This window comes from Idiotropiscis lumnitzeri, chromosome 2 (genome assembly GCF_059441095.1).
Source record: "Idiotropiscis lumnitzeri isolate Australia: NSW breed Sydney's pygmy pipehorse chromosome 2, RoL_Ilum_1.0, whole genome shotgun sequence".
In the NCBI taxonomy this organism is placed as follows: Eukaryota; Metazoa; Chordata; class Actinopteri; order Syngnathiformes; family Syngnathidae; genus Idiotropiscis; species Idiotropiscis lumnitzeri.
The window spans coordinates 20886156-20897833 of NC_142392.1; the positions used below are offsets into that span (position 1 = coordinate 20886156).

At 41.3% G+C, this 11678-nt stretch overlaps 1 protein-coding gene across 1 annotated transcript in view; it reads right to left on the reverse strand.

The window, feature by feature from the left end:
• Positions 1-11645, reverse strand: part of LOC148341938 (uncharacterized) — a 32823-nt gene extending 21178 nt beyond the window's left edge. The window contains exons 1-2 of the mRNA XM_088288002.1: positions 11609-11645; positions 1716-1952 (exon numbers count right to left, since the gene is read on the reverse strand). Coding sequence (XP_088144128.1) covers positions 1716-1952; positions 11609-11645 — 274 coding nt within the window. The remainder of the gene's footprint in view (positions 1-1715; positions 1953-11608) is intronic.
• Between the last annotated feature and the right edge of the window lie 33 nt (positions 11646-11678).

Sequence of the window (11678 nt, forward strand, 5' to 3'; positions counted from 1 at the left end):
AGGAAACACTCCGAATGTCTGTCTATGGTAAAGGAAATTAATAAAAAATACTGCAATGAGAAGACGACTGCAATGGTAAATGAAGGATTGTATTGTGATTGCTGGCATTATTTTAAACACTGATACAGGACAGAAGGTCAATTATTTAATTTAGCAGGTTCATATTTACGGAATATTTTAAACATTGATGAAACAAGAAGCATTTATCAAATGAAACTAGAAGCACTGGTCACAAGAATGACTGGGATGGTAGGCCTGATGTTTACTGATTAATTATATTATTCTCATATGCTAAATTTATAGTACTTAGTTTAAATGTGTGAACTTTATTGAAATTTTGGGTAGTGAGAACAAATTTGCACACATAGCATTTCCATGACTTGCATTCACATTCACAGCACTTCATGGTCAAATACGCCGAAGCACATTCTCCAAATTGGCTGTAGAGATGCAAACACACCAAATTTGGCACTAGAGGTGTCACATAGACACTATCGCAAAAAATACATTCCGAAAGACATAACAACTGGAGATCAGAACACATGCATGTACGCATACACTCACACAGACATGGATACATACACCTGCACATAGACGTGCACATAAGATTCCCTTTATTAGTCCCACAATGGGGAAATTCGAGATTCGAACCCTGGCCTCCTGGGGAGACTGGGACTGAACGCGGTGCCTTAGACCACTCGGCCAACCTGGCAGCCTCCTCATACACGCACAGACGCTTGGACATACACACGCACACACCAACAAGATTCCAGAGGAATGCCAGCGGGCAGAGAGACGGAGAGACTGCCTGCCGGAGAAGGCCAGCCTTGGCGTGCCAGTCTTGGGGACCAGACGGGAATCAACTTATCCAGACGATGACTAACCTGGGGAGGACCTTCCCTTGGACGTGGACCTGTGCCGTGGGAGGGAGCAAGACCGACCGATTCAATCGATTCAACCTACATTACCCTTGACATAAAAAAACTCCTATAAAAACTGAAGCTGGGCTGAAAGATGGCGCGCATTTTTCGACTGTGCTCGCCCGAGTGCAGTTTCTCGTGAGATTAAGAAAAAGCTGCCCAGATACCTGTCTTTGTAGTATTTCCTGAACTCCAGAAATTGAAGAAACTAAATATCGGAACTCGAATCAGTTGTTGAGTCTTTATTTGACCCTTTTCTTCTTGAGCACAAAAAAACGAACACGCATTGGAGGAAGTTTGGCTTTTAAAGGATGATTTAGTAACTAGTTCTCATTTCCACGGTGACCCAACTCCAACAATAACATGACAAATATTTGTCATCTCATTAATATTTGCACAACAGAGTACTGAGTTTCGAGATCCTCACTATAATATTTCTCCTAATTATATTTCTTATTCATTTAGCTTAGTTAAGGGATATTTTATTGACAATCTAACATCAACAAACAAAGACAGAAAAAATTGGTGGTGGGGTGGCGCGAATCTTTTTCTTCTTGGTAGGGGCGGGCGTGAAATAACTGAGAATCACTGCTAGTATATGCAGACATTATATTCATACAATCTTGCAGCCCGAGTGAACCACAGCATTGTTGCAAGTTCGGTCGGAGAAACGGAAACGTCCCACTACTGTTCCAGCAGCGGCTTCTCGGGAAATTCATTCATAGCTTATCAGCCCATCTTTCCACCCAGCGAATGGCAGTATCGGTGGCATCTCGTAGGTCTTCTTCTGAGCACCTTGGGCCTGCTGGGCAGTGTCGAAGCAGATGGTCGAGGGTTTGGATGGCTTCGCCACACTCGCATCTTGCTGAGTCGGCGAATCCCCATCGGTGCAGGTTGTCTCCCGTCTTGGCAACCTGAGAGCGCGCTCGATTGAGCGCGACCCAATGTTTCCTTGGTAGGTCTGAACCACGGGGTAGGTGTTCAGAAGGGCTCGGTACACTGATGTTCTGGTACTCGTAGCTCTCCTGCCACCTCTCGGGAAATAGGCGGAAGTGACGTCGAAGCTGACTCGCGAATGTGGCGTTAATTTAGTTATTTTGTTTTTTTTTTTTATCAACCGAATTAAAATATTATATAAAATAAATATTAAAATAGAACAGCCAGGTGTAAAAAAAACCCCCACTGAGGCAAATAAATATATTTGGACAATACGCGCTTAAAGCGTGACGTCATAAGCATGCGCGCAGCTTCCGAAGGACCTCGACCACATCCACCGACCCGTCCACACCGGAACAAAAGCAGTCCACCGCTAAATTCTTCTGATTTAGTGTGGAACTGACTGTCATTTTCTCAAAGGATGTCCAGTGCTACTCTAAAGGACTACGACATAATTCATTAAGTCTTTGTGTCTCGATAATCTCATCTTCGCGCGTTGATGCTTTTCGGCGTAGTTAGCTTAGCTTGTTAGCTAGCTAGCCGCTAACAAAAAGAGGCACATGACTCATCGTCAAGCAGAGATCAAGTGCGGATTTTTGGGAATTATCATTTGAAAATGTGTGAAAGAACGACACCCAAGTACAAAGAGGAACTTTGTGGAATAAAAGAAGAGAACGAGCAACAACTTCAACTGCTGGGCGAAGGTTGCAAGCAGCCTCGTGTTGTGCTACACGAAGCAGGTTTGTCCACGTCTTACTCTCATTTGCTTTGGAAAGAACGACTTTCTATCGTTAAAAATATGCATCACAACATTAAGTTGTTTGGGGAAATCGTTCAAGGTTATTGGCGTTTTATTTTTAAATATTGCCTTTTACTTGCAGGTCTGCTGAACATTTGTTTTTGCCAAATGAAATCAGTGCAGAAAATATATGCCAAAGAATAACCAATAGTGGGGGGTGAACTCCATGTTTTTTTTTTTTATAAAATTTGAACTGATTGTTTAACATTTTACGTTTTCTGATATTTATATCTTGTTCAAGCAATTCCTTCCGGAAGGAATTCTGCCGGACTCTAAAAAATGTGCACACTGCGGCGAAAACATCAATGGCGGTTGATCAATTTTAGTGGATAAAACACAAAATATTAAGTTTTTTTTTAAATCAAGCACGTAATGGTCTTGTTTATTTATTAACTTTGTACTGGCTTCGTCGGGTGAGAGTCAATAAACCTCCGGTGGATCTGCACTGTTTTGTGCACATGTGCATAGTTTCACCTCATCCAAACATTTAAAATACATTTAATGCATTCACCCAGGGTTGCACGGATCTCATCAGTGAACAAGCGCATGCTGCAAGGAATGCATCTGCATCTTTGGCTTACTTTGGGCTTAAAAAGGGAGTACGCCACAACCCCCTTTTCTACCAACAAGCCCAGGAACATTTAGTTCCTGGTCATAAAGTTCCTGTGGCCCAGGTGGTTTGCATCTCCCCCGCAACTCATAGTTCCTGGATGGCCGAGTGGTCTAAGGCGCCGCGTTCAGGACCCAGTCTCCCCAGGAGGCCTGGGTTCGAATCTCGAATTTCCCCATTGTGGGACTAATAAAGGCTATATTATTATTATTATTAATATTATTAATTTATGCAAATGACAATGTTGTGTTACTTTGTTACTCATTACTGACACTCTATGGCTGTTAAGCATCGTTGCAGTTCTAAAATAATTCAGTGAACTCTTCAAATATTATGGTGGATCTTAGTCTAATTTGAATACATATTGGATAACTTTAAAATATACAGTCATTATTCAAATATGTCAACATGAAAGTCACAGTGAAAGTGTTGTTGCTTAATGCTTATGTGTAAGAACTTTTACTCTTCAAACGTAATTTTGTTTTAAAATTTATTTCAAAACAGAAATTTTATAAAAAATAAAAAGGGGAATGTTGGAATGTACTTGCAGGCTAAATGTCATTTTGGGCAAAAAAAAAACCCCAAACGTAAATCATGCAATAAATCGCGACTCTGATTCCAGGGCCCCTTTAATTCTTTTAGGGATCCAGATTATAATGGAAGCAAAAATACCCACGATGAAACTTTCTCTAAATGCAAGAAGAAATACCTGTAAACATATTTCACTTGAAGGATTCCTATTCTATCAATGACATTATGTTGCGGTGTCCCCCATTAATAAGTTAGGGTCCCACAACAGGTGTTCCATCAGACGCACACAATAGCCTGTGTGTGCTAACTTCAGCTCGCTTCCAGAAACGTCTGTGACTATGTCAGGAATGAAATCGGGCCTCAGCCGCAACGTGCTTCCTTTTTAAATGCTCGTTTATCACTGTTGTGCTGCTAAAGGGAGGTTTACATTGTAGGACGTAATTTTGTGAAATGCCCCCATGGTCCGGTCCAAGTTGGGGTTGCACGCATTGCTCCGTGTGCAGCAGGCATAAGTCAAGGTAGCACGGTAGAAACAACATAAGACAAAGTCGCCACATGAGGTTTGACTCGACCAAATTAAATGTGTGTTTGTCTTTTTGTGTCCTGCAGACGTCTGTGAAAACGATCTCCGTTCTGTGAAAGAGGAGCCAGACTTGACTCATATCAAAAAGGAGGAGGAGGAGATCAACAAGTCACCACTGAACGTTGTCCCTATAAAGACTGAAGATGAAAACAAGGATGAGAGTGAGGACAACAGAGGGGCGGAACCTCCAAGCGGCAGCTCAAGTCATCACGTGACAACAGAAGGTGATGAAGACCACTGGGGACCATCACAAGCACAAAATGAGGACACATTATCAGGCGCTTGTGACGATGATGATGATAATGAGCAAACTATAGGTGAAATGGCACGTCACACAGACTCATTATCTTCAAAGTTGTCTTTAAAACTGCACAAAAAATTACACAGTGGAGAAAAAACATTTTCCTGCTCAGTTTGTGGCAAGAGTTTCTCTCAAAAGTCAAGTTTAAAAACGCACACAAGAACACACACTGGAGAAAAACCTTTTTCTTGCTCAGTTTGTGGCAAGAGTTTCTCTCAAAAGTCGCATTTAACAAACCACACAAGAACACACAGTGGAGAAAAACCTTTTTGGCTGCCAGGATGGCCGAGTGGTCTAAGGCGCCGCGTTAAGGACCCAGTCTCCCCAGGAGGCCTGGGTTCGAATCTGGCTGCCAGGATGGCCGAGTGGTCTAAGGCGCCGCATTCAGGACCCAGTCTCCCCAGGAGGCCTGGGTTCGAATCTGGCTGCCAGGATGGCCGAGTGGTCTAAGGCGCCGCGTTCAGGACCCAGTCTCCCCAGGAGGCCTGGGTTCGATTCTCGAATTTTTTATGGCTGCCAGGATGGCCGAGTGGTCTAAGGCGCCGCGTTCAGGACCCAGTCTCCCCAGGAGGCCTGGGTTCGAATCTCGAATTTTGGCTGCCAGGATGGCCGAGTGGTCTAAGGCGCCGCGTTCCGGACCCAGTCTCCCCAGGAGGCCTGGGTTCGAATCTCGAATTTTTGGCTGCCAGGATGGCCGTGTGGTCTAAGGCGCCGCGTTCCGGACCCAGTCTCCCCAGGAGGCCTGGGTTCGAATCTCGAATTTCCCCATTGTGGGACTAATAAAGGCATTATTATTATTATTATTATTATTTTTCTTGCTTGGTTTGTGGAAGATACTTCTCTAGAAAGGCTAATTTACAAATTCACACAAAAACACACTGTGGTGAAAAACCTTTTTCATGCTCAGTTTGTGGCAAAAGCTTCTCTGATATGTCATGTTTGACAAGCCACACAAGAAAGCACAATGGAGAAAAACCTTTATCCTGCTCAGTTTGTGGTAAAAGCTTCTCTGGAAAGTCACATTTACAAATCCACACAAGAAAACACACTGGAGAAAACCCTTTTTCTTGCTCAGTTTGTGGTAAAAGCTTCTCTCAAAACTCAACGTTAACAAGCCACACAAGAACACACAATGGAGAAAAACCTTTTTCCTGCTCAGTTTGTGGTAAAAGCTTCTCCCAAAATTCTCATTTAACAAGGCACGCAAGAACACACAGTGGAGAAAAACCTTTTTCCTGCTCGGTTTGCGGTAAATCTTTCTCTGTAAAGTCAAATTTACGAATCCACACAAGAACGCACAGTGGAGACAAGACATTCAGTTGCAGCGTTTGTGCTAAAAAATTCGCCACTAAACAGAGTGCTGAGAAACACGATTGTGCTGGTGAGAATTGCAGCGATCTGAAGCTTTAAAAAAGGACAAAAAAACTGAAGGAACCAACTCTTTGTGGTTTTGTGATTTTGAATAAAATATAATAAATTGAAATTTGCAAAGCTTTTTTATTGACACGAAGCCAATGTGATCATTGCCAGAAGAACCATTGTGTCTGAGTGATGATGATTTTTTTTGTTTTTATACTACACCCTGAACTGGTCACCAGCCAGTCACAGGGCAGACTTAGACACCGTCACTGAGTGGGAACTGAACCCACGCTGCCTGCACACAACTCGGGCAAGTGTACCACTACACCATCAGTGGCTTTATATCAAACATAAATAAAATTAATTGCCTTTGCTTGGAAGAACATTTGTTAACATTATGCTTTTCAGTTGTCTTTTTAATCGTACCTAATGGAAAAGGTGTGAGAAGAAACGGTGCTTATGAAATCGGTGCCTTTCACGATGATCAATAAAATCAGTTGTTCCACTTGCTCAACTGGCCTCCATTACGCAGTGTGAAAAGGTGAAAAACTGAACTAGAAGTTGAACTTTAAATAGAACAAGAAAGATAAATGCAAGTAGTCTAACTTTCTCTCAAAGATTTTGGAATGTCAAGAGTGTAGCTACACCGGTCCAGCGAAAAGGCCACGATTCAGACTGATGTCCAGATTTTCTTTTTTTTATTTCTCTTCCTTTGATGGCTTTAGGAAATCACGTGACACAGTGAAAACTACAAATACATACACGCCGAATGAGTCCTTGAGGCCAATGCAAACAATGTACATTAATAAACAAAGTAAAAATGAAGAAAGGCACAAATATCGTGTGCGCCTCCTGAACACAGTGTATTTATCGCTCTGCTGTTACACGGTCCGTTCCTGCTTTCGTTAATCTTCCCGCTTCTTTTTTTTTGTCACCACGGAGGAGAGGATCCGCATTACGCAGTTCGTTGCTGCGCGTCTGAATTGCAAAAGTGAATCACCGTAATTTAATGAATACTGAAACGAATAATTAAATATTTAAGTACCTCAATAAACACAGAAATATTTTTTAACACTAACATTTACATAATAAAACAGCAACATATTTCAATTTAAAATTCACAACCACATACTGAGTTAATTAAATTCATAATAAATATAGAAACATTTAATAAATATTGAACGAATTTTGAAAGATAAAAAATAATGAATGAAATTTTAAGTATTAATTATTGCAATAAATAAATAAAATAATTGCACTCATATTTAAATGAACAAATATGTTGACAAATATTCAAGATTTAAATAAAATAATTAAAAAATATTGAAATTTTATGTATTAAAAAAATTAAATAAATATTGCAGTATTACATAAGCAAGATTAAATAATTCCATGAAAATCGAATCAAATACTGATAGAGGTAAAGAATAGTAAAAGAAAAAATACTTAAATGGTGACGTGCAAATAAATGAAAAACAACACAAATCCCTAATGAAAAATACAATTTATCAACATTTGACAAACGACAATGTGAAATGTTGATCTGAGAGATTTCTTTCTTGCGTATTCATATTCCTAATGAACCTTAATTATTTTTTTCTTTTACTTTTTTAGTTACTTAAGAGCTCAATCCACGTGAAATATCCCCTTGGGAGATAAAAAAAAGATCTCATGCAAAAAATAAAGAGCAACTAATTGTTTTTGAGGACAATCAAGGCACCATAGCACTGGCGAAAAAGCCTGTAAAAGGCAAAGGTGCAAATATGTTGACATTAAGAAAAACTTTATCACGTCAGCTCCGGCACCCTCCCGCGACCCAGTACAGGAAAAGCGGTGTGGATAATGACATGGCATGACATTTGTAATACTGTCCAACTGACAACATGGTGGCAGATGTTTCAACAAAACCAGCAACAAAAGTTAAGTTTAATTCATCTGTCAAGTTCATGTTTGGGAACTAAAATGTTTGTTCATTTGCATACGGTTTAAATCTTAAGTTTTTCCGATGTTGAGAAGAATATGACAATGATTTGCATAGCAAATGGCGACATCTGTCGGTGAGTTGATGACAGTGCCCCACACGGCCAGCAGCCAATCATATCACAGCGGGGTGTGTCCTGTTCTTCCGCGTTCGTGACGAACAGACTGCCGTTTTCAAGCAGGGGATCCATTCAGCGCTACTTTAAAAAACGACGCGATCTTTCATTCGTCTCGTCTAACAAATAGAAGCACAGAGATCAAGTGCGGATTTGTTGAGATTGTCAGGGGAGGGATTTCACTGGTCACCACACCATAGAGTCATGGTTTCAAATCAAAACCAAAAATATCTCTGAACAGCTTACAAGCAAACAATGAAACAAAGAAATAAAATTATCACAAAACGTGCATCTCTCATGCCATTCATATCCTCATAAGAAATAAAAACAACACAAGAACAGTACTGATGCATTCTGGGAGCCTCAGCCAATCAGATGGCTGGTTAGAGAAATGTGAGTCGTGTGCTTTGGGTAGTGTGTTTTTATTTATATTTTTGCAGTCTGTAGTCTAAACCTGTGATGTATCTTGCTTGCAATAACATGAATGATAAGACAGACTACAACATCGTGTACAGCTGCCATTTTGTCCCGCTTTCTCCTGCACCATCAGCCAAAGAACGTATTCACATAATATATATGTCACAGTCAATTTGAAGCAAAGATGTCTCAGATTTTGGCCGGCACGGTGTGCTAACATGCACTCTGAAATACCTCAAGGGGAACATGCCCGATGGTCGAGTGAGTTGCTCAGTCCATATAATAGGCGTGTCGCATTACAAGGAGCCTCGTTTGTTTTGGGGAAGATTTAAGACTTTGAAGTGTGCCTTATGGTCGTGAAAATACGATACCCACGATGAAACTATCTCTATGCAAAAAGAAATACTTGTAAACATATTTCACTTGAAGGATTTCTATTCTATCAATGACATTATGTTGCGATGGCCCCCAGTGGCCCCCATTAATAAGTTAGGGTCCCACAACAGGTGTTCCATCAGACGCACACAATAGCCTGTGTGTGCTAACTTCAGCTTGCTTCCAGAAACGTCTGTGACTATGTCAGGAATGAAATCGGCATCAGCCGCAACGTGCTTCCTTTTCAGATGCTCGTTTATCACAGTTGTGCTGCGATAGGGAGGTTTACATCGTAGGACGTAATTTTGTGAAATACCCCCATGGTCCGGTCCAAATCGGGGTCGCACGCATTGCTCCATATGCGGTAGGCACAAGTCAAGGTAGCACGGTAGAAACAATATAAGACAAAGTCGCCGCCTGAGCTTTGACTTGACCAAACAAAATGTGTGTTTGTCTTTGTGTCCTTCAGACGTCAGTGAAAACGATCTCCGTTCTGTGAAAGAGGAGCCAGACTTGACTCACATCAAAAAGGAGGAGGAGGAGGAGGAGATCAACAAGTCACCAGTGAATGTTGTCCCTAGAAAGACTGAAGATGAAAACATGGGTGAGGGTGAGGACAACAGAGGGGCGGAGCCTCCAAGCTGCAGTTCAAGTCATCATGTGACAACAGAAGGTGATGAAGACCACTGGGGGCCATCACAAGCACATAATGAGGACACATTATCGGACGCTCATGACGATGATGATGATGATGATGATGATGGGCAAGCCGAGGGTGAAAGGGCATGTCACACTGACTCATTAACTTCAAAGTTGTCTTTAAAACCGCACACAAGAACACACAGTGGAGAAAAACCTTTTTTCTGCTCAGTTTGTGGCAAAAGCTTCTCTGGAAAGTTTAATTTAATAAAACACACAACAACACATAGTGGAGAAAAACCCTTTTCCTGCTCAGTTTGTGGCAAAGAATTCTCTCAAAAGGTACATTTAACAAGTCACACAAGAACACACAGTGGAGAAAAACCTTTTTTCTGCTCAGTTTGTGGAAAGAGTTTCTCTCGTAAGTCGCATTTGACAAGCCACACAAGAACACACACTGGTGAAAAACCCTTTTCCTGCTCAGTTTGCGGCCGAAGCTTCTCTCAAAATGCAACGTTAACAAAACACACAAGAACGCACACTGGAGAAAAACCCTTTTCGTGCTCTGTTTGTGGTAAAAGCTTCTCCCAAAATTCTCATTTAACAAGGCACGCAAGAACACACAGTGGAGAAAACCCGTTTTTCTGCTCAGTTTGGAGGAAAAGTTTCTCTCAAAAGTCACGATTAACAGAACACACAAGAATACACGCTGCAAAAAAACCCTTTTCCTGCTCAGTTTGTGGAAAGAGTTTATTTCGTAAGTCGCATTTAACAAGCCACATAAGAACACACAGTGGAGAAAAACCTTTTTTCTGCTCAGTTTGTAGGAAAAGTTTCTCTCAAAAGTCACGATTAACAGAACATACAAGAATACACTCTGCAGAAAAACCCTTTTCCTGCTCAGTTTGTGGAAAGAATTTCTATCGTAAGTCGCATATAACAAGCCACACAAGAACACACAGTGGTGAAAAACCCTTTTCCTGCTCAGTTTGCGGCAAAAGCTTCTCTCAAAATGCAACGTTAACAAAACACACAAGAACGCACACTGGAGAAAAACCCTTTTCGTGCTCAGTTTGTGGTAAAAGCTTCTCCCAAAATTCTCATTTAACAAGGCACGCAAGAACACACAGCGGAGAAAACCCTTTTTTCTGCTCAATTTGGAGGAAAAGTTTCTCTCAAAAGTCACGATTAACAGAACACACAAGAATACACGCTGCAAAAAAACATTTTCCTGCTCAGTTTGTGGAAAGAGTTTCGCATTTAACGAGCCACACAACAACACACACTGGAGACAAGCCATTCAGTTGCAGCGTTTGTGCTAAAAAATTATTTTCTAAAAAGGGTGCTGAGAGACACAATTGTGCTGGTGAGAATTGCAGCGATCCTTGAAGCTTAAAAAAAAGACAACAAAAAACTGAAGGAACTGACTCTTTGTGGTAAGATGTAAATGTGATTTTGAATAAAATATTCTAAATTTAATTTTGCAAAGCTCTTTTATTGACACTAAGCCAATGTGATCAGCGCCAGAAGAACCAACGTGTCTGAGTGATAATTAGTTTTTTTTGTTTTCATATCAAACATTATCAATGAAATTAATTACCTTTGCCTAGACCAGGGGTCTCAATCTCGCGGGCCACTTGCGGCCCGCGGGATAATAGTTTGCGGCCCCCGCCTTATTATGAAAGTTTAATGTTCGTGCGGCCCGCGAATTTGATATGACTGGCACGTTACAGTGTTTTGTGCGGAGCTGAACGAACCTACCAATCACGGTGGAGTATATGGCTCTCGAGGGTGGGACATCGGCCGGGCTTGACGTAAGCAGAGAGTTACAGCAGCGAGTTCATTCGTGTGCTGGGATGAGACTGTGACTGGTGATGTTGAAGATGTGCGGACGGATTATAGCAGGTTATGGATTTAGAAATGGACTATGAAGTGAAACTGTATCACTCAAACAGATAGTTGTCAGGATATGATTATACGTCTATGCGGGGTCGAATGATCCGCTCGCGACGTAGTTAATTCTCTGTGGGTTAATGCTGCACTTTCATCAATGGGATCCTCATCAAAAGGATATGCCATGTTCGTAATAGTAGTGAAAAGTGATGAACAATA